The sequence below is a fragment of the Rana temporaria genome, chromosome 2 (genome assembly GCF_905171775.1).
Source record: "Rana temporaria chromosome 2, aRanTem1.1, whole genome shotgun sequence".
Lineage (NCBI taxonomy): Eukaryota > Metazoa > Chordata > Amphibia > Anura > Ranidae > Rana > Rana temporaria.
The window spans coordinates 94,298,986-94,322,046 of record NC_053490.1 but is presented as its reverse complement, the minus strand read 5'-3'; the positions used below and the strand labels follow the sequence as shown (position 1 = coordinate 94,322,046).

Here is a 23,061-nt window from a genome sequence, read left to right as displayed (position 1 = left end):
TATGGTTATACAACTTATCACATTGCTATATTCTTTTTATAAGGACTATAAACTGAAGGACTTATGAATAAATGGTTGTGGAACGAATCATTTGATTTTCCATTATTTCTTATGGGAAATATTTCTTTGATATACAAGTGCTTTGAATTACAAGCATGTTTCCGGAACAAATAAAAGGAGTTGTAAAGGAAACAATTTTTTGCTGAAATGACTGTTTACAGGGTATAGAGACAGAATAGTTAACCGATTCCTTTTAAAAATGATTAAAAATAGATAAAAATCAATCATATAATGTACCTACAGTTTCTACTTTCGTTTTTGCATGTTGTTTCCTGCTTCTGTGATGTACAGAGCCACAGAGCCAATACAGGGCAGTGATGGTTTAGAAAACGAAACTGATTGGTGCTGAGGGGTTTTAGACACACAGTAATCACACCTCCTTGATTGGTGCTGAGGGGTTTTAGACACACAGTAATCACACCTCCTTGATTAGTGACCATAGAGAGAAAGCTCCCAGTACTGTGGTTATCAGGAAACAGACAACCAGGAAGTGTGGAGATCAGAGAAGAATTACAGCAACTTGAAAGCAAAAACGAACAATGAGGACATGAAAACAGCACTGCATTAAGGTAAAGGAAGCTATAAAGATAAAAAAAAAAAAAATTCCTTAAACTCTTTAAGCTTGCAAACCAAGGTATTACTGAACTTTATATAGACATCATGAAGTTGCAATAAGTGAACCATGTCTTTATTAGTAAGGATTCTGTTCTCACCTTGTCTCATTAGCATAAGCTGATGTTCATGACGAGCGGCTTCCATCTCAGTCTCCAGTTTTTCTTTAGCTTCTCTGATATTTCTGTCCACCTGCTCTCTTTGCTGCTTTTCCATTTCATACAAAGCTTTCCATCTGGAAGCATATTCAAATTCAAATGTTCCAGGCTGAGCAAATCGTGGGGGTTCCTCCCTTTCCCTGAAAAAATAATAATTTATAATTGGACAAATGCATTTCAAACCAAGTTAAAAACGACTATATTGTCTAAGGGGGCCTTGCAGGGTTAATAAAAAGCGATAATTAAAACAAAAAAATTGGATTCAAAGTCAGATTTTTGATTTCAATAGATTTTTTGGATTTTTCTATCAATTTTTATTATTTATTTTTTTAAATAAAATGCTTTTGGAGTAAAAAGCATTTAATAAAGATAGTTTTCAAGATAAAGCAATCATTGTGTTTATTCAGTATGAAATGGAGCTTAGTTATATAGCATGAGGCTGTATATTCTGCAATATTTATATTGCACAGCCCAGTCATATGTGGACCTCGGAGCAAAGCTCACCGGCCACCCCAGGAGTCATGGGGTATGGCGTGGCAGACCCAGCCTCTTTGCAAACGTGTGCCCACGCTTGCTGGTCGGACTGAGTAGACTACAAGGATCTATATTATCCAGCCTGTCTCACAGCCGACAGTTGAAAGAAGATTCTTCAAAAAAAAAGTAAAAAATTTCTCCTCAGGGTGCTGGGCCCAAAGGAAGCCATACGTCCTCCTCCTTGCTAGGCAGAACGAAACTGAGGCTGCATGCTGCAGTGAGGTGGGTTATGTCTGGAGGGACCGCCCTCTGGGCGGGGCTGTTCAACTCTGTTAATGTAACATGTATTTCATTATTTAACATGTTTCTGCCTAGTCCTCTCCTGTAAACAGGGAACATAACCCACTTGTCAAGATTTAAGGAGCTGTGTCCGTCCATGGACAATGAGAAATAAAAACCGCAGAGGTGATCAAATACCACCAAAAGAAAGCTCTATTTGTAGAGGGGAAAAAAAAAAAAAAAAAATACATGTCAATTTTGTTTGGGAGCCACGTCGCGCAATTGTCATTCAAAGCGTGACAGTGCCGAAAGCTGAAATTTCGCCTGGGCAGGAAGGGGTTATATGTGCCCAGTAAGCAAGTGGTTAAAATAAGCAGAGTGTCCGCGGGCAGTGTTTAGACTAAGACTCATTTCAAATGAGCTCAAAGACCTAAATTTTGTTTCCAGGAATGAGAGAAGGGACTTATTCAAATACGACCAAATGAAACATTGTATTATGTATTGCAAAAACAATCATATTAGCTATAATGCCAAATATATATTTATGTTATATCAAAAGTATATACTAGAGGTCAACCGATATATCGGCCGATTTTCGGGCATTTTTGAGAATTTTTTTATCAAAAAAAGGCTGATATTTCACTTGCCCGCTAGTGCTGCAACGGATCGCCGTTGATCGGTGATCCGAACGTGTCACCCCTTTCGGATCCGCCGCGAATTGCCGCCGCGGCCATAGCGTTAGGAAAGGCCGCGGCTTCGGCCTAGCTCTGGAGCCGCGGCCATCTTGGTACACCCGGCAGCGCCCTCCTCTCTGTTTACACTGAGGAGGAGGAGCCCGCGCTCGAGTGACACACACAAAACTGTCCGAGGTCTGTGAGGGGGAGCTTGTGTCTGCACTAAGGGGGGGCTTGTGTCTGCACTAAGGGGGGGGGGGGCTTGTGTCTGCACTAAGGGGGGGGGGTGTCTACTGAGGGAGGGGACTTTAGTTGGTGGGGGGGGGGTGACACCATTTTTTTTGCACCAGTGCCACCTGCCATCCAGCGCCACCTGCCAATGCCAACCAGTGCCATCTGCCAGTGACACCTGTTAGTGCCACCTGCCAGTGCCAATCAGTGCCATCTGCCAATGCTAACTAGTGCCATCCAGTGCCATCTGCCAATGCCATCCAGTGCCATCTGCCAATGCCATCCAGTGCCACCTGCCAATCAATGCCAACCAGTACCACTTGCCAGTGCCACCTGTTAGTGCCTGCCAGTGCCACCTGCCAATCAGTGCCATCTGCTAGTGCCATCTTCCAGTGCCAATTAGGTGCCACCTGCCAATCGGTGCCACTTGCCAGTGTCACCAAAAAAAAAAAAAAAAAAAAAAAAAAAAAAATCGGCCTAAAATATCGGCTGCAAAAATCGGCATCATATATCGGCCTGCCTGATTTCTAAATATCGGCATCGGCCAGAGAAAAACCCATATCGGTCTACCTCTAGTATATACATAATTAAACAGTGTCACATTTTGGCTTGTGCATTTTTAATTTTTTATACTAATATGTACTCATCTATTGTTGAATATTAATCATGAAAATATTAGTATACGAGAGATAGATGCTCAAATACTGTATACAAGTTTGTATATTTAGGAGTTCTATTAATGAGACTATTCATAAATAAACTTATGCTTATAGTCAGAATCATGACCTCACTTTCATGGCATTTAGAACACAATTGTGTGGGGATATTTTCTCAAATACATATATTTTAAGAGGGGCCAGAATGTCTGGAGGGAATGGACACGAGTGTCAACTTTAGACAATTCATAGCTTTTCTGCTAAGCCAAGGTCATTAACCACTTAAGAACCCCTTCACGCAATATACGTCGGCACATCAACGTATATGTACGTTGCCCTTTAAGCCCAGCCATGGGGTCGCGGGCGCGCTCCCCCAACCCGGTCCGAAGCTCCGTGGCCGCTGGAGCTGAAGAACGGGGAGAGCTGTATGTAAACACAGCTTCCCCGTTCTTCACTGGGGCGGCGTCATCGATCGTGTGATCCCTTTTATAGGGGGACACAATCGATGACATCACACCTACAGCCACACCCCCCAAACAGTTGTAAACACATATTAGGTCACACATAACCCCTTCAGCGCCCCCTGTGGTTAACTCCCAAACTGCAGCTGTCATTTTCACAGTAAACAATGCATTTTAAATGCATTTTTTGCTATGAAAATTGACAATGGTCCCAAAAATGTGTCAAAATTGTCCGAAGTGTCCGCCATAATGTCGCAGTCACGCCGCCATTAGTAGTAAAAAAAAAAAAAATTTATAAAAATGCAGTAAAACTATCCCCTATTTTGTAAACGCTATAAATTTTGCGCAAAACAACCGATAGACGCTTATTGCGATTTTTTTTAACCAAAAATAGGTAGAAGAATACGTATCGGCCTAAACAGAGGAATTTTTTTTTTATATATATATATATTTTTGGGGGATATTTATTATAGCAAAAAGTAAAAAAACATTGCATTTTTTTCAAAATTGTCGCTCTATTTTTGTTTATAGTGCAAAAACTAAAAACCGCAGAAGTGATCAAAAAGAAAGCTCTATTTGTGGGAAAAAAAGGACGCCAATTTTGTTTGGGAGCCACGTCGCACGACCGCGCAATTGTCAGTTAAAGCAGTGCCGAATCGCAAAACCTGGCCGGGTCCTTTAGCTGCATTTTGGTCCGGGTCTTAAGTGGTTAAATAAAAATCAAATTCTAACGCAACACTGCCCCCTGGTGTTGAAAATATTAAGAATCTAAGATGGCAGCCCAGACATGGTTGTCCTAGATACTTAGAAACAACCCATCGCTTGGCATCAATTACGTAGTAGTGACACACACACACTTTTTGGGTGGGATAAAAGTGTTTACACATAGCTGAAAAGGGGGGGGGGGGGGTCAAAGGAAAATCTGGCAGAAGACTGAAAGTTTTGGGACAGAAAGAATCTTGGAAGGCGAGAGGGTGTTGAGAACTTAAAAATGCAGAGATGTAGGAATGTTGGAGAAGTCCTTCGGGACACCCAACTTGGTGCTTCTCAAAAACAGTTCCTAATCCCTGGTAAAAAAAAAAAGGATTAATTTTTCTTATTTTTACCTTTTGGCAATTGAATTGTTTTAGCATATACAAAAATGAAACCATTTAAATATATGGCAGAGCAAATTGGAGTTATATCATTTTTACATGCAGCATGAAATACCGTATTTATCGGCGTATAACACGCACCCTAACTAAGTGTGAAGTTTCAGGAAAAAAAACTTTGCACAGCCCCCTGCTGATAATACGCAGCCACAGTCTACCCCCTATATTCAGGGTAAAAAAAAGTTAGTGTTATACGCCAATACAGTGATTATATTCCAAATATTGACACACATTTTTGTCTGTCTCTACAAAGCCAAGGCCAAAGTCTGTAAAATGGTTTTGTCATGGTGTGTTTAAAAATAAAATTAATTCTAAAATTGTATTTATTTATAAATAGTCTTGCTGAAAATTACTAAGTTTGTATATGGTTAATATGTGAACGTCACAGAATTTACATATGTCCGTGGAGCTACGGAAAGCTGATCACTTATGGCCCGTACACACAATTCAAATATCGTACGAAAAATGCCGTCCGATGAAGGATCGTACGATAATCGGATCGTTCGTACAGAGCTTTCGACAGCCGATCATGACAGATCATCCGATATTTTTTCAGACATGCACGAAAATTTTCCTCATACGATACCAGATTGTTTGATGAGATTAAGCAACTCATCACATGTCGTTTATATGTTGCAATGTGGTTGTGGGTTGCAATACATTGGGAGCACATCCAGACCTTTGCATATGAGATTAGATGAGCATGTTAGAAATATTAAAAAAGGCTCTATTACACACAATGTATCCAGACATTTTAAATCGGCTCATCAACAGAACCCCAAAAGCTTGCAATTTTGGGGGATTGAGAGGGTTAATAAACACTGGAGGGGGTGTAATTTTATATGTCGGCTAATTAAAGATGAATCCTACTAAATACATGAAACCCAGGTGCTTGCTCCCGGAGGATTAAATATTGATTTTGTTATCAATTATTTTGTTACCGATCGTTTATTTGATTTATATATTGATGGCTGCGTTTTTTGTTACTTAAATACATTTTTAATTAATTTTGGTTTTTATTATAATATATATTATACATTTTAATAGAGATTTTTTAATGAAATATATATATGCAGGATTTGTTTGCTTTTTAAATAATGTCAGAATTTTTAGCCTGAGTGCGCTTGCTTCCTTTGTAGTATTTGATACGGCAACGTATTATTCCCAGATATTAGTGTTTTAAATGCTCCCTCTGTGCTGGGTTACGTGTGAAGCATTGTGCCGGGTTTCCATGGTAACCAAGAGCGGGTGATCTCAACGCTTCCGCATCCGCCTACTAGGGAAGTAACACATACGAAGAAGCGTTGTGGCGTCACCCGCGGCCATCATACTATCTGCATTCAACGCTGTTTACATCGGCACCGATCTTGGTGCTTTGTTTGTAAGTGCATTTCTTTACTTTTAATCTATTAAAATTATCTGCCGAAACGGAGAGCACTATGCCTTTTGTTTTAATCATTGCATGACCTGGGATTGCCCTTCATGATTCTCCTCTGGCATCTGATAGTTTGTGGATCCATCTGCTGTTACCCACAAGGGAAAGCGATACTGACCCTCTATTGCCAAAGGGTCCATTTGGTGAGGTGAGAGGCCATTTTGTTAGGTGGTGGAGGTTTTCATTGCCCCTGTGGAATCACTGTTAATGTCCTTTGTGTAATATCACTTGATTACTCACTGTAGGTGAGTACGGCATATGGACTTTAGCACTGCACCATCTGCATTTATTTACCTACCTATAGGGATTTTATGATTATTGACCCTGGTGTTCAGCTGCCGTATATAGGGTTTGTTCGTATATATTTTTGTGCCAATTTACTTTTTATCCATAAGAGTTACCAAATTATCTTTAAAATGTTGAAATATGACATGGTGTAATAAGAACTTGTGGTAAAAATGTATTACCGTATGTACTCGAGTATATGCTGAAGTACCTATTTTTACCCCAAAAAACTGGCAAAACGTATTGACTCGAGTATAAGCCTAGGGTGACAACAATGCCCATTGGCTGCTCACTGTGCCCAAGTCAGTGTACCTGAAATTCTTCACAGGCTACGGGCATCCATTCATGGTTTAAAAGTCGCGGTCTCTTCCTGGTTCCGTGATATGCGTTTCCCAGCAGCCTATCACGGACGTCTTCTCATCCTCGGACAAGAGAACGTCCGTGATAGGCGGAACACAGTGTCTGCTGGGAAACGCCAAAAACAGAAGGGACCAGGGGGAAGCCGGCTGAAAAATACAAAGCTTATTAGCGAGTATATACAGTATATCTGCATTAACCCCATATATTTGATGGTATATCATTTTTTTAATTATCACGAAATATAATATTTTACACTGAATTTTAGGCATATCATTGTGATCACTTGTCTTCAAAATAGCACAGATAAACTTGACTTATTTTGTGAAAAAATTAGAAAATCTCCCAAAAAAAAAAAAAGATTTTGCATAATTCCATAAATATAATACTGTTAATATTTCAGTATAAACATTCTAACAGGCCTTTGGAAGAATACTGATAGAGGTCCAGTTTTGGGCCCGATTGTACTCAAAGCCAAAATTTGATTGAGAGAATTCTCCCAATCACGTATTTCCGAGAATGCCATTTTTTGGCTTCACATCAAGAAATACAAGTCTTCTAGACCTTATGATAGATCTTTCTAGTGACAGCTTTTCTAGCATTCACTAGGGTAGACAGCACTGGTCCCGGATGCCACTGTCCTTTAACACCATGGCTTCAATAGCCATTCTGTCAAATTTATAGACTGTAAATTGTGGTGGAATATAGGACCTTGAGACAGTAGATCGATGGCCCGTCTATTGTCAGTCTCACAATCTCTGGGAAACTAGGGCCTTTTGGGCCAGGCTGGTGCCACCAGATTTTTATAGTGTTTTAAAGTGCAAGTGCTTATATAATAACATCAAACAATAGGTGCAAACAGGTCCAAAAAATGCAGCAATGGTCACTAAATAAGCATTGGTAAGTCCCATGCATCCAGTGGCTGAACATGACCAAGAATGCCTCAAGGCCACGTTCAGCCACTTCCAGATTTGGCACAGAGGGGCAGTGGAACGCACGCTACACCTACCTACGAGAGCCAGACACAGTGCAGCTGGTGCTCCATGTCACATCTAGCTGTAACACGCTTGACTCCTTAGTGCCAAGGTCTCGGCACTTGCACAAGTAAGCGGCCATTTGGCTTTTGTTTTTACAATAAATCGCAGAACTTCACTATGGCCCTTTTTTCTTCACGGTAATTTCTTCTGTTGGAGTCCATTCCTGGCCAGTCCCATCCAGGGACCAGTACAGACCTTAGGCCACCAACTGTACTAAAGCTCCACCTGATCCTTTCTTTTCCCCATTCGAAGGGTCATGGTGGTCTGGTAAGTCAACCATTTGATGCATGGACTTACCAATGCTTATTTAGTGACCATTGCTGCATTTTTATGGACCTGTTTGCACCTATTTTTTGATGTTGTCATTATATAAGCACTTGCACTTTAAATCACCATTATATTGTTGACCTTATAGTTCATATATTGTTTCAAGCTAGAGTTTGGAAATGATTTATCACCTACTATTATTAGCGCCCCCTTATTATACACCCCCCACACCACTTTGGGGGAGCAGCTTCTTTAATAAATTTATATTTTTAACACCATAGCGCGGAGTTCTCCATTTATTCATTGGAGCCACCAGAATGACTGGAACCCCCCCCCCCCCCCACTCGCCAAAATCCTGCACAACAAACATGGAAAGAGAGGGATCGGAGGGAAAGCATAAACCAGGGAATACTGGATCCATAGAACTACCAGAGCATCTGCTCCGATTGCCAGAGGATCTCTTGTTCGGGACAAACTGCTGTAGCTGCTTATTGAACCTGGATGCCAGTAGGTCGACCTCAGGCCATCCCCAATATTGGCAAAATCTCCTGGAGCACCCCTGGGTGTAGGGACCATTCCCACGGGCAGATCTGCTGGCGGCTGACAATCTGCCCTCAAGTTCTCTACTCCCGGGATATGGACTGCCAATATAAATTGGCACATGTCCCTCTGCCCAGGCTAGTATGTGGTTCACCTCCTTCAGAGCTGAACAACTCCTGGTACCGCCTTGGTGGTTTATATAGGCCACTGCAGTGTCATTGCTGGACTGAACCCCGATAGGGCAGTCCTGAAGCTTCACCATCCAGGAAAGTAGGGCCAGTCATACTGCCCATAATTCCAGGACATTGATGGTCAGGATTTGTTCTTTTCTTGACCATTTCCTTTGAACGGTGAGCCCTTCTAGGGTCGCTCCCCAGCCCAAGAAACTGGCATCTGTGGTCAGTACTCTCCAAGTTACCGCGAGAAAGGTTTTTCCCTTTAGCAGAATCTGATCCTGCAACCACCAGTTTAGGCTTAAGCGTGCCTGAGGAGATAAGAACATTGGATAATACAAGGCTCTCCTGTTCCAAGCCAACAAGATGTCTCATTGTAGGGGACTGAAATGGAACTGGGCATAGGGCACCGCCTCAAAGGAGGATACCATCCTCTCTAGAAGATTCACACAGAGCCGAATGGAGGGTTGTCGGTGTTGTAATATTAATAAATATGTGTAGGTATTTAAAATATTGTGTTATGTGTATGGCATGGTATTTGTGTGACATACAGGCATTCAAGGTTACTCATCAAAAGGTGTTTGCTGACCAAAAGTGTTAGTGGCCAAACACAGATCAAAAGGGACAGCTGAAGACCCTTAGATGTGTTAATCTTGTCCAAGATTACCTAAAGGTGTGTGAGATGGCCTGGTACTTCCTTAGCTGAACTGGCCAAAGAAAAGGAAGCCTTTAATAAGGACTTCAATTTCTTGTCAACAGGGTCTTTCAAGCCCTGTGCATTATCCACCGACACATTAAGTTCTTATTTAAGGAAGAGACTGCTGCATCTATGGCTGGCATGCTACACTTAAACTTTTTATCCATGGGATAAAAAAAAAAAAAAGGGAAAAAAAACTTTTGGGAACATACTGACAAGATTTTTGTTCCTCCTATCAGCATACACTGCCTGTTCCAACAGAGGGTGTAAGGTGAAAGCCTGTGCGGCCTGAAGAGGTCTCAGGGATCTGCAAGAGGCCACTTAAAGGCAGAACAAACCATTCCGGTAAGAGTCAGTATCAAAAGCCTCTGTGACAGAGGCAGACATCAACTGGATATCATCTTGTCTAGATTGCTCGGAAGCAATCTGCCATACCCTCCACAGAATTGGGACACCCCACAATAAGTAAAAACGGTTTCACTTACCCATCCAGGCGCAAGGTTTTCTTTTTTCATGTTTAGGGTCCACTCCCTTGGACCTGTAAAGCACCATTACAGGCAAAACCTTGTAGGATATTGAGACAGTTTGTGGGACTAGAGACCTGGAGCTCAGAGAGCTCAAACAACCGTGCCATCCACTTGCAGACACTGGTTTAAAAAAAAAAAAAAAAAAAAAAAAAAAAGGTAGCACTTCCTGTATGGGAGGGGTTATATAGGGGATCACTTCCTGTCTAAAGACCTTTGGTCTACCAGTGTCCCATTCACCTGGAGATGAAGTATAACCCAGAAGATGATGAATATTAGCCTAACTGTCCCGTGGGGTATGAAAATTTTAAGATGTTTTTTGCTAGAAAATTACTTAGAACCCCCAAGCATTTTTGTTCCCCCCCAGACACCCTAGAGAAAAAAATGGCAGTTGTTACAATACTTTGTAACACCGTATTTGCGCAGCGGTCTTACAAGCACAATTAAAAAAAAAAAAAAAAAAAAAAAAACAGTAAAGTCAGCCCAATTTTTTTAAATTGTGAAAGAGAATGTTACGCCAAGTAAACTGATACCCAACATGTCATGATTTAAAATTGCGTCTGTTTGTGGAATGGCGACAAACTTTTACCCTTTAAAAACCTCCATTGGCGACGTTTAAGTTTTTCCTTTTTTTTTTTTACAGGTTATCAGTTTTGAGTTAGAGGAGGTCTAATGCTATAATTATTGCTCTCACGAACGATCTCTCACATTTTTTCTCATTTTACACATATATAAAGCATATATAGCATGACAGGGCCTCTTAAAATGTGAGATCTGGGGGTCAAAGACCTCAGATCTAATATTTACACAAAAATGCAAGGAAAAAAAATAAATAATTTAAGACCATTGGGGGAAGGGACGTTTGACATAGCTTCCGCCATCCAATGGCGTAGAGCCAAGTGGGGGCTATCTTACCCTCACTCTGCTCCAAGCCTCTCAGGGAAGAGGATCCGATAGTCTCCGCCGCCAACGATAGCGCCGGTAAGCGGCGAAGACCACCGGGGCACGGCGGGAGGCCTTCACCCACCCCTGATAAAAGTGATCTTGTGGCGAATCCACCACAGAGACCACTTTTATCTGAAAGAGTACCGCCCGCTGACGAAAAAGGATACTGGGCTTACGGCAGCTAGCTGCAAACAGCCTATGTAAAACGACATTTGGCGGTTCTTAAGTGGTTAAATCAAGATTTAAATCAAATACACCCTTGGGGCATGTTTAACCAGAACACTTTTATTTGCATAATTTTTCTCTATGCACAGCCTCGTCACCTTACAACACCCATGGAATTGGCAACGGACACCTCCATCCTATCGTTGTACAATTGGTCCTGTGGCAAAGCAGCAGCAATTGGGGGACCCTGCCATATGCAGTTTGGTCTGCAATGTTACACGTGGGACTTTTAATGTGTACCTGCTGCTCAAGCATGGGTGAGCCATAAAAAGGAAGAACATAGAACACTTGAGAAGTCATGTTTTTAGGTTTGCCATACAGTTACCGAAATTTTGCGCAATTATACACTATCAATTTTTTATACTATTGTTTAATTCCAGAACCAAATTTTTTATATATTGCAGATTACCAGTCCTTAGATGTGGTGGCGGCAAATTTTAATTTTCCAGGCTTTTTAATCCACCCGATTATCATGCCAGTAAAACTTCCTGTCCTAAGATGACAATGTTTACTAACTTATGCAACTACAGAAGCAGTATTGACAACCTAGAACAGAACTTCAGAAAAACTACACCTCGCCTCCCTAACAGAGGAAGGTATTCTAAAGTCCATATAGACAGCTGGGAACATTTCTGATAAATGTCAGTGGCAGGGGAGCACAGAAAGTTATCAGCTGACAAGATTTCTGGAAGGAACAGGTATTTTATTTATTTTTTTACTTATAGCAGGGAGATTTTCAGATATTCACCTTTGTTAAAAACTTACTTCAGGGCGTGGCCTGACGGTGCATGGAGTAGGACGCTTCCTAAAGAGCTCTGGCCATTGATCCTGCAATCTGAGCCATCCTGCCCATCACGACCAATTATTGCCCAATATACTCACCAGTTTGAACTCCCCAGGCTCGGTACATCATTTCAAAAGCGCAGAAATCGGCCCAGGCTAAGCTGGCACAATACCGCCAGGACTCAGGGGACCAGGTGGAAGATGTCGGCGAGGCACAGGAGGGGGGAGGCGAGGCCGGCGGGAGACACAGCGAAGCTGCTTGAGGCCATAATGCTCTGCCGTACCACCCTGGCTACACAGATCGAGGAGGTCAAGGTGGATATCTCCCTCCTCAGGCAGGACATGAACAGCCTCCGGGATCGAGTGAAAATGGCGGAGAATCGCCTGGGCACTGTGGAGGATGCGTTGCCGCCATTGCAGTCGGGGGCTGATCACATGCAGCAACAGATCCAGCAACTGTTCTCCAAGCAGGACGAAATGGAGAACAGGCTCAGGAGGTGTAATTTGCGCCTGATCGTTCTACCGGAGGGAACTGAAGGAAGAGACCCAATTACATCTTATGGAAGGGAGGCCTTCTCCCCCATGCTGGTGGTGGAGCGGGCTCACCGCATGCCGGCCAAGCCTCCACCCCAGGGTGCCCCTCCACTCACATTTATCGCGAAAATGCTAGATTTCAAGGATCGGGATGCTGCCCTGAAGATGGCTAGACTGAAGGGCAACATTGCTATTGGGAACGTCAAGGTTGCGGTTTTCCCGGATTTCTGGACGGAGGTTCAGCGACGACGTCGAAACTTCATGGAAGTCAAGCGCAGGCTGAGGATCCATAACTACAAGTATGCTATGCTTTATCCTGCCAGGCTTCGGGTGGAGCACGATGGGAGAGCATCCTTCTTTGAAATCCCTGAGGATGCGATTAGCTGGCTGGAACGCCGTGCTCGCCCAGGCAGGGGTGACTGAGATGTCTGAGTATGTTAACTGTACTCCTTTGCTTACATAGACTTCGCTACCATGCCTAACTATAGTGCTATGTGGACGACTACTTGACTACCATCATCTCTGTTTCGGCCAAGTCCCTCACCACTTTTTTATTACCCTTTTATTCCAGTGATACTTTACTGGGCTTGTTGCTCGCCACTATGCACTGCTGTGGCTGCTGATTTTTGATTCTTACAAGAACACTTTTGGATTTCTACTTTGATTTTTATATATATTTTTTTCTTTTATCTACTTACTGTTCATATCTGGCTTACATCGGGAAAAGTGATGCATGACTTATTTAAGACCATAAACATACTTCTGGAGCCTCACTGAGGGCTCACGAATATCCAAGGCTGCCTCTGGTAGCTGGAGCCCTGGGACCCAAGCTGTCCTACCACCTAAATGTGCAGTGCAGCGAGGACGTTCCCCATGCCCATCCCGGTGCGTTGATCATGCCACTAGTGGATGCAGCGGGGGTACCCGTCCGTGCCTATTATCTTCCGGGGGATTTTGCTCAACACCGCATGTTGTGTTTATCCTTGTGATTAGTCTGATGCCCCGGCGTGTGATGGGTTTGCGGGGCCCTCGCGGGCTACTGTTTTTCCTTATGCTCTATGCTACCCTATGCACTGGGATGGTAGCGTTTGTTTGTTCTGGGATAATGCCCGCACTAGTTTTGAGATGTGCGGGGAGGGGGGCATTAATGTTCATAAGTTCAGTGGTATGTACCATGTGTCAGACGCAGATTAGTGTATGGTTCAGTTGGTTTCTATGCGCTATGCTTCATTTACTATTATTATGGGTTTAGGTTATAACCTTGCCCACAGGGGACCAGGGAATTTGCTTTGGTAAAATGTTAAATGCCTTCCTTAAGACCAGTGTACTATGGCGTCTTTGAAATTTCTGACATGGAATGTGAGGGGGCTGCGTGACAAAAAGCGCGCGGCCGTCCTGGCATTCTTGAAAAAACAGAGGGCTGATGTTGCAGAACGCATGTGGAGGTGAGGATGCAGATGGCGCTCCGACGCCCATGGGTGGGATGGGCATACTATTCCACCCATACTTCCCATTCCAGGGGGGTGTCAGTGCTTATTGACAAATCTGTGTATTTTACCCTGGGAGAGGTTCATACTGATCCACAGGGCCGCTATGTATTTTTGTCCGCCAAGTTATTTGGGGAGCCCTTTATTTTGGCCTTGTATGTCCATTCTGCATGATGGGTTTGCATCTATGGCACAATATCCATCAGTACAAGTGGTATGGTTGGGTGACTTTAATGCTACCATGGACAGGTTGTACCCCTCCCAACCCTCAGCGGGACCCGCTGGGGTGACCAAGTTTTCTAGGCTGATCACCGCCTTCCACCTTACAGACTCCTGGATTTATAGATTCCCTGACACTCTGGCATACTCCTGTTACTCTTCCACCCACAGAACGATGTCTAGAATTGATTACATCCTGCTCTCTGGGGGGCTTAAGTCGCGACTCCTAGATGCGACCTTTGGCCACAGATCGCTTTCGGACCATAGCCCGTACTCCATTACTCTAAGTGTTCCCATAGACAGGCCACCTTGGACTTGGCGCTTGAACCCCTTTTGGCTTTCCTTGTTACCGGAAGAGGATGACCTCACAGATGAATGGAGAACATTTTTTGATAATGACCAATCTGCCACCCCAGCGACTGTCTGGGAGTCGTTCAAGCTGCACACCCGATCACATTTGATCTCCCACATTAATAGGGTTAAGGCAGACTCAGTGGGTACGTTTAATTTGGCACTCACGGAACTGTCCACAACTGAACGCGCTTATATGGCTGATCCATCAGAGTCGAATGCTGCTTTACTGAAACTTCGGACCAGGGTTGTTGATCAATTGCAAAACACCAAGGCTAGAAAAAAGTTATTCTTCACCAAGCGAAAAATGTTTGAATATGGGGAGAAGGCAGGTAAACTATTGGCGTACCTGGTCCACTGTAAAGATAGACCGCCGGTCGTCACCACTTTACGGGGCCCAGGAGGGGTCGGGGTAACAGATCCGCCCTTAGTAACCTCCAAATTCAGAGAATTCTTCTCAGATCTGTACAAATCCACCGCCCCGGTAGACGAGGAACCCATGACTCGTTTCTTGGAAACGGTCACCTTTCCGCAACTGAAGGAGGACCGGGTCGCTCTGTTAGAGTCTCCCCTCACTCTGGACGAGATAAACATCGCAATTGCGGGTTTCGCTAGGTCCAAATCTCCGGGGTCAGACGGAATGCCAATAGAATTCTACTCCCGCTATAGTGAGGTGCTCACCCCCAAGTTGTTGGCGTTGTATAATGACCTGTTCAAGACCCGTACGCTGCCGCCATCCATGAGAGAAGCCACTATTGTCCTAATCCCTAAACCTGGAAAGGACCCGGGATTCCCAGAGTCTTACCGTCCTATATCATTACTGCAAGTAGACATCAAAATTTTGGCCAAGGTCCTTTCCCTATGCCTCAATCAAGTTATACTTTCTCTCATTCACTCTGACCAGGCGGGCTTCATGCCTGGTCGTAATACCTCCTTTAATCTCCGCAGGCTATTCATTAACTTACAGGCAGATCATGAAGACATAGGAACGTGAGTAGTGGTGACGCTCGACACTGCCAAAGCATTCCACTCTGTGGAATGGAGCTATCTGTGGAGGTGCCTCGAGAGCTATGGTTTTAGGCCAAATTTCATCAGATGGACCCAGCTCCTTTACCAAGCCCCGTCAGCCAGGGTGGTGGCAAATGGGTGGCCTTCTATGCCCTTCGGCCTCAGTAGGGGCACAAGACAGGGATGCCCACCTTCCCCGCTGCTCTATGCATTGGCGGCGGAACCCTTGGCTATGGCTGTTGGAGCGGATCCAGAGATCAGGAGTCTATGCGTAGGATCACTAACAGAAAAGATCAGTCTCTATGCAGACGATACGCTATTGTATCTGGCCGACTCTGGCCCCTCACTACATAAGGCCCTCCAGACCATAGAACCTTCTCAGGACAATTAATTGGGATAAATCCCAGATTTTGCCACTCGACAGTTGCCACTTCTTCCATCTTGACAAAACGGATAGTGACCGATTTAGAATCTTAATATGTCCAGGGTGGGCCCAGCGTACGGGAGATTCACTTTATGCCATAGCGGCGGGGACCGGTAGCATTGATCCATGTGGGGGAGGTTAAACCTCTACTACATCATTATAGACGAATATGGGACTTGGCATCCACCAAAATTGGGATACCGACACATAATGATTACACACCACTGTGGCATAACAAACACTTGGCAGAACTCCGTGATATTCAGGACCCTGGGATCTGGAGCTCATGGGGTATAATTCACTTACATCATGTTCTGATAAATGGGGACCTAAAAACATTTGATAGCCTCAGGTAGGAATATGCACTCCAAAACCATCTGTTCTTCAGATTTCTCCAGCTACGACAAGCCCTGCGGGCTCAGTTTTCACTGTCGATCCCTCAGCCCGCCCCTAACCACATTATAGCTGTTGCCAGAAGCTCAGACCCCAAGGGCCTTATCCCCTCGTTTTATGGTATGCTATCCACTCCTGGGTTTAGTAGGGTGGCCTATTCGCTCAAACGCCGATGGGAGAGAGAGGTGGGCACATTGGACGAAGAGGAGTGGGAGGAGGCACTAGAGACCTGTAGGGAAGTGTCCCCCAAAACTATCAGATAGGCTGACTCAAATCTACATTTTACATAGAACGTACCTTACCCCCATCAGGGTGGCCAGATACAGGAGGTAGCAATCCACTATTTGCTCGATGTGTGAGGTAGAAACGGGCACATTCTTCCACCTTCTGTGGTCCTGCCCTAGGATCCAGGGCTACTGGACTCAGGTGGTCACTTTTCTGCACGACAGCATGGGCTCACCAGTAACTCTTGACCCTAAACAGTGTCTTCTGGGCATTTTTGCAGAGGTGGACAGACACACTAAAAAAACTTTCCTGCAGGAGACGCTGTTATCAGCTAGAAAGATCATTGCCAGGAAATGGATGAGACCTTTGACCCCAGAGTGGACAGAGTGGAAGGTGGAGGTAAATGGGACGTTGCCATATAAAAAAAGTACTTGTACATTAATAGAGGGTGCCCAGAGAAATATAACAAAATTTGGGACCGCTGGTTGAATGACTGACACATGCACATGATCGGGGAGAAGCGCCCCTGCTTACATTACAAGTTATATGTTATTGGGTTATTGTCTCCACTTAGTTTGGTCTGTTGGCCCTAATTGTTACTTTGGCTAATGAAACCATATTCTGGAAGTGTAATGCAATGTCATGTATGAACCAACTAATGATACCCTTTGTATTCTTTTTTTTCTGTCTGACTGTTGTTGCTGTATACATGTAACTATGTCTCATATGTACATGCAAATTTGTTCAATAAAAACCTTTGTTTAAAAAAAAAAAAAAAAAAAACTTACTTCAGATACTGTTGGGTCTTCTGCATGAATTTTTCCTGCAGGCCATCTTCATCATCAAACTGTTCCATTGGTTCAACAATAACTGGCCGCGGAGTTCTGGCAAAATAAATATACTCAGTGAATCAAACTACATATGTGCAGTACCACCTTGTGACGGAAGAGGATATTTATGTCTGTAAGGACGCCAAAGCACACCAGATTTCATCCAGTCTTGGTAGAAAGGAATAAAGACAAGTCACACTTTGTATGCTCTCAGAAACTTAGAACTTCATTTGGACCCCCCGAAAACTGAATATATTTTCACAAGAATAGAGCTTCTGAAACTGGCCACACACACTGTACAGTCTAAGGACTCATGCACAGAGGCATGTGAAAAAAATGCTCCAAAATATACTGCCCGAGTTATATGAATAAAAGCATAAACTCACTATTAACTAGAATAATAATTTTAGCAACTAGAATAAATTTACACCACTAGAGCGTGGTTGCAAAAGAAAATAAATTTAACTTGCAATGACAAATATTGTTTGTTATACCTTTATTTAAAAAAAAAAAATATGTAAAGGAAAAACTTTTTTTGCCTAAAATGAATGTCTGCAAGGTAGACAGACAGAATAGTGTAATGATTCTGTTAAAAAACGAGTAAATACCTATTAAAATTCCTTCATCTATATCACCTCTGGCGTTCTAGTTTCTGTTCTCTCATTCACTTCCTGGTTTGCATCGCTCGTTCATGCAAGAACTACATTTCCCAGTATGAATTGCGCAACGCCCAGTAATTCACACCTCCTTGAAGTCTCTAACATGTAGAGAGCGTCCTGCCGCACAGATGTAGTTCCCAGGAGGGGGTGAGCACGTCACTGACCACCGCAGTAAAGCCTCCCGTCACGGTGGTCAGTAACAATCAGACTAGCAGGAAGTGAACAGAACAGAGAAGAAATAGAGCAACTTCTGAGCAAAAACGAACAATGAGGAAGTGAAAAGAGGAATGTCTGCAGGTAAAGGATGCTTATTTTGGAAAAAAATGTTTTCCTTTACAACCCCTTTAAGCCCCTCTCACGAAATCTGACCTGGGCACATATCTGTAGTGTTTACTGTTTACTTATCGCTCTCCAAAGCTTTAAGTGCCCTGTCTGCTCTGTTCCTTTAGCACCATGAATCACTTCAGACAAGTTCTCCAACACACGAGAAAAAGCAGCTGAAAATTTGTGTCGGGGGAACTTAGAGATACAGGCGATACTCGAAAAATTAGAATATCGTGCAAAAGTTCATTTATTTTACTAATGCAACTTAAAAGGTGAAACTAATATACGATAAAGACTCATTACATGCAAAGCAATATAGTTCAAGCCATGATTTGTCATAAATGTGATGATTATGGCTTACAGCAGGGCTCGACAAATCCCGGTCGCCATGGCGACTAGAAATAGGGTCCTGGCGACTTTTTTGTGAGCTGTTGGTATTACAAGTTAAACCGCAATTCTACTGTAATTTTTCACTATTTTCACTGCCATCTTCTTCCCTCTAATTAGAACCCCCAAACACACACACACACACACACACATTATTTTTTTTTTTAATCCCAACACCCTAGAGAATAAAATGGCGATCGTTGCAATACTCTGTCACGCCGTATTTGCACAGCGGTCTTGCAAGCGCACTTTTTTGGGGGAAAATTACACTTTTAATTAAAAAATAAGACAACAGTAAAGTTATCCCCATTTTTTTTTTAATATTATGAAAGATAATGTTACGCCGAGTAAATTGATACCCAACATGTCACGCTTCAAAATTACGTCCGCTAGTGGAATGGCGACAAACTTTTACTCTTTAAAATCTCTATAGGTGTTTAAAAAATTCTACAGGTTGCATGTTTTGAGTTAGAGGAGGTCTAGGGCTAGAGTTATTGCTCTCGCTCTACCAATCGCGGCGATACCTCACGTGTGGTTTGAACACCGTTTACATATGCGGGCGCTGCTCACGTATGTGTTTGCTTCTGCGCGCAAGCTCGTCGGGACGGGGCGCGTTTTCTGGCTCCTAACTTTTTTAGCTGGCTCCTAGATTCCAAGCAAATTTGTCAAACCCTGGCTTATAGCTCAAGAAAACCCCAAAGCCTGTGGCACTGCTGAGGTGTTATGGAAGACCAGGATGCTTCAATAGCGGCCTTCAGCTCTTCAGCATTGTTCGATCTCATGTCTCATCTTTCTCTTGGCAATGCCCCATAGATTCTCCATGGGGTTCAGGTCAGGCGAGTTTGATGGCCAATCAAGCACAGTAATCCCACGGTCATTGAACCAGGTTTTGGTGCTTTTGGCAGTGTGGGCAGGTGCCAAGTGATGCTGGAAAATGAAGTCAGCATCCCCATAGAGCCCGTCTGCGGAAGGAAGCATGAAGTGCTCCAAAATCTCCTGGTAGACGGCTGCGGTGACCCTCGACTTAATTAAGCACAGTGGACCAACACCAGCAGATGACATGGCTCCCCAAATCAACACAGACTGGAAACTTTGCACTGGACTGGAAATCTCATCTTGCAGTGTGTGCCTCTCTTCCAAATGAGATGTAAAATTTGCTCTCATCAGAAAAGAGGACTTTGGACCACTGAGCAATAGACCAGGTCTGGTTTTCTTTAGCCCAGGTAAGACGCTTCTGACGTTGTTTGTTCAGGAGTGGCTTGACAAGAGGAATACGACATTTGAAGCCCATGTCCAGGATCCGTGTGTGTGGTGGCTCTTGATGCACTGACTCCAGCCTCAGTCCACTCCTTGTGAAAGTCCCCAACACTTTTGAATGGGATTTTCCTGACAATCCTCTCCAGGCTGCGGTCATTCCTGCTGCTTGTGCACTTTTTTCTTGCACATAACTTTCTATTAATGTGCTTTGATACAGCACTTTGGAAACATCCAACTTCATTTGCAATTAGCTTTTGAGGCTTTCCCTCCTTGTGGAGGGTGTCAATGATGGTTTTCTGCACAACTGTCAGGTCAGCAGTCTTTCCCACGATTGTGATTTCTACTGAACCAGACTGAGAGACAATTTAAAGGCTCAGGAAACCTTTGCAGGTGTTCCAGCTTAATTAGCTGATTAGAGTGGAACACTGAGCCCAGTATATTGCACCTTTTCACAATATTCAAATTTTCTGAGATTGTGGATTTGGAGTTTTCATGAGCTGTAAGCCATAATCATCGCAATTATGACAAATCACGGCTTGAACTATCTTGATGTGCATGTAATGAGTCTCATAGATTAGTTTCACCTTTTAAGTTGCATTAGTAAATTAAATGAACTTTTGCACAATATTCAAATTTTTTCGAGTATCACCTGTATATGAGCAGTGAGCTTTTCTGTTCACACTGCCACAAACTGCACAGTGAAGGAAAGCATGACTTTTTATTTTTAATAAAACACACTTTTTGGGACCAGTGACATTTATACAGTGATCAGAGCTAAAAACAGCCATTGATTAATGTATAAATGTCACTGGCAGGGAAGGGATTAACACTAGGAGGCAATCAAGGGATTAAGTGTTCTCTAGGGAGGTGCTTCTAACTATGGGGGCAATGTACTGACTAGGAGTAGAGAGATAACTGTTCCTGATCACTAGGAACAGCAGATCTCCCTCTACCTCCATGTCAGAATGGGGGTCTTTCTGTTTACATTGACAGATCCCCGTTCTGGCTCTCTGAGGCGCAATCGCAGGAGGTCGGTGGACATCACAGCCGGCGGACACACCCATCAGCTCCAGGGCCACGCGCCCCTTAAAAGAGGCCACCGTACAGTTATGGCGATTTGCGCAGGGGAGCCAACCCGCCGATGTATAAGGACGGCTGATTGGCAAGTAGGTAAAGAGATTATTTCAACAACCAAAACCAAGGTGCCGATAGCTATAAAAGAACAGGCACCTATGAATGCCTGTTCATATACATAGCTGCAGAAGTTTTCAGTGCCCAAACACTGCCATGCCATGCCAATGCCAGGCCTGACAAATCAAAACTTCAGCACTTCCTGGCAGTGCCAAAGCAAGCCCATTCTAATCCAACTGCAAAACAACTTCCAGGAAGTGTCAGATATTAACCAGATCAGGAGGGTCCAATAATCAAAAATGTATTATTTTGTAGGGGGGGGGAAACTCCCAACAGGAAAAATTAAACCGTTCATGCACATGGTTTTTAACCCTTGCCTACCAGTCCAAAAAATTTTTTGCTACACATACTGTCACTTTAACTATCACACATACCCACCCTGGCAGGCATGTATGTGCACCTAGAGATGCGTCTGCTTTTACCTTGCCCTCTTTTTTGTCATCAATTTAGGCCAATATGTATTCAGCTATATATTTTTGTTAAAATAAAAAAAAAATCCACCCTTACAATAGTTTAAGTGCCAAGAAAAACTCTGCTATATTTATGGGCAGATTTGTGGCACATTTCGGCCGCTAGCGGTGCACTTTTCACCCCCCCCTAGCGGCTGAGAAAGGGTTAAAACTTAAAATTAAAATTGATTTTAATGGGCAGGAGCGGTGGAGGATCGGTAAACACACCGATCCAAAGCCTTTTTTTATCGTCCTGCTAGCGCAACGCTCCAGTGTGAAAGCACTCGGGCTATCCCACTGGAATGAATGGTGCAGCCGTTTGAGGGTGGATTGCAGGCGCTATTTTTAACGCTATAGCGCCTGCAAAACGCCTCCAGTGTGAAAATGGTCTTAAAGCGAGTGTCAAGACCTGCAACATCTCTTCTTGCTAAACCATCCAAGATGCTGGACAGCACTCTATCTGATCCATGGAACAATCCTGCCTTGTTTCTGCTAAACCTTGAACCTCCTTGCTCCTCCAATGAGCTTCCAATTTAAAAAAGGAGGTCCAGCCCCCCCACTAAAAAAAAAACAAAACAACAAAAAAAAAAAAGTTAAAAGCCAACAGCTACAAATACCTACAATACTACAAGAACCCGAGGACTGTGACCTGGAACTAACATGCAGCCAAACACATGTCTACCATTAAAAGCTCTGGTGAACACATGTTCGTGCTTAGACTATGCGTCATCTGCCAATATGACCTGCTGCTGCACTTAACCAGCTGGTCAGTGGAAACCTCTTTACTGCCTCTGACAGTGAGAGCAAGTCCACATAGGTGGTATAGCATTGAACACTGCAACTTTTTTCTATTTACCTGATTGAAGCAACTCTGGACTTTTTCGGCAATAAAGATTTATAAATGTACAGTTTTGCATTGTTTCCAAGCACATACATTTCTCACTATGGTTAGTGATTATATGGTTTTTGATTTTTAGGTTTTTGTATTCAATTTAGGCAACACTTTATTTACTCATGTTTATTAAAATTCTGATGCATAGATTAAAGCGGTTCTCCACCCTAAAGTGGAGTCCCGCTGATCGGAACCCTCCCCCCCTCCGGTGTCTAAAGACAGGTATTTGCACCCACTTCCGGCCCGGCATTCACGGGCAAAAGACGGGCATTCCGTCACATCCCGTCGCCCCCCCCGTTGTGTGCTGGGAACACTCGGCTCCCAGCACACAGCGGGAGCCAATCGGCGGGCGCGGCGCGCATGCGCCGTAGGGAACCGGGCAGTGAAGCCGCAGCGCTTCACTTCCT

General features: G+C 43.6%; 1 protein-coding gene across 9 annotated transcripts in view; it reads right to left on the bottom strand.

The window, feature by feature from the left end:
* PSPC1 (paraspeckle component 1) overlaps positions 1 to 23,061 on the bottom strand; it is a 172,200-nt gene that overhangs the window by 136,926 nt on the left and 12,213 nt on the right. For all 9 annotated transcript variants that reach the window (XM_040340549.1, XM_040340548.1, XM_040340544.1 and 6 more), the window contains exons 3-4: positions 17,454 to 17,549; positions 774 to 970 (exon numbers count right to left, since the gene is read on the bottom strand). In XM_040340549.1, coding sequence (XP_040196483.1) covers positions 774 to 970; positions 17,454 to 17,549 — 293 coding nt within the window. The remainder of the gene's footprint in view (positions 1 to 773; positions 971 to 17,453; positions 17,550 to 23,061) is intronic.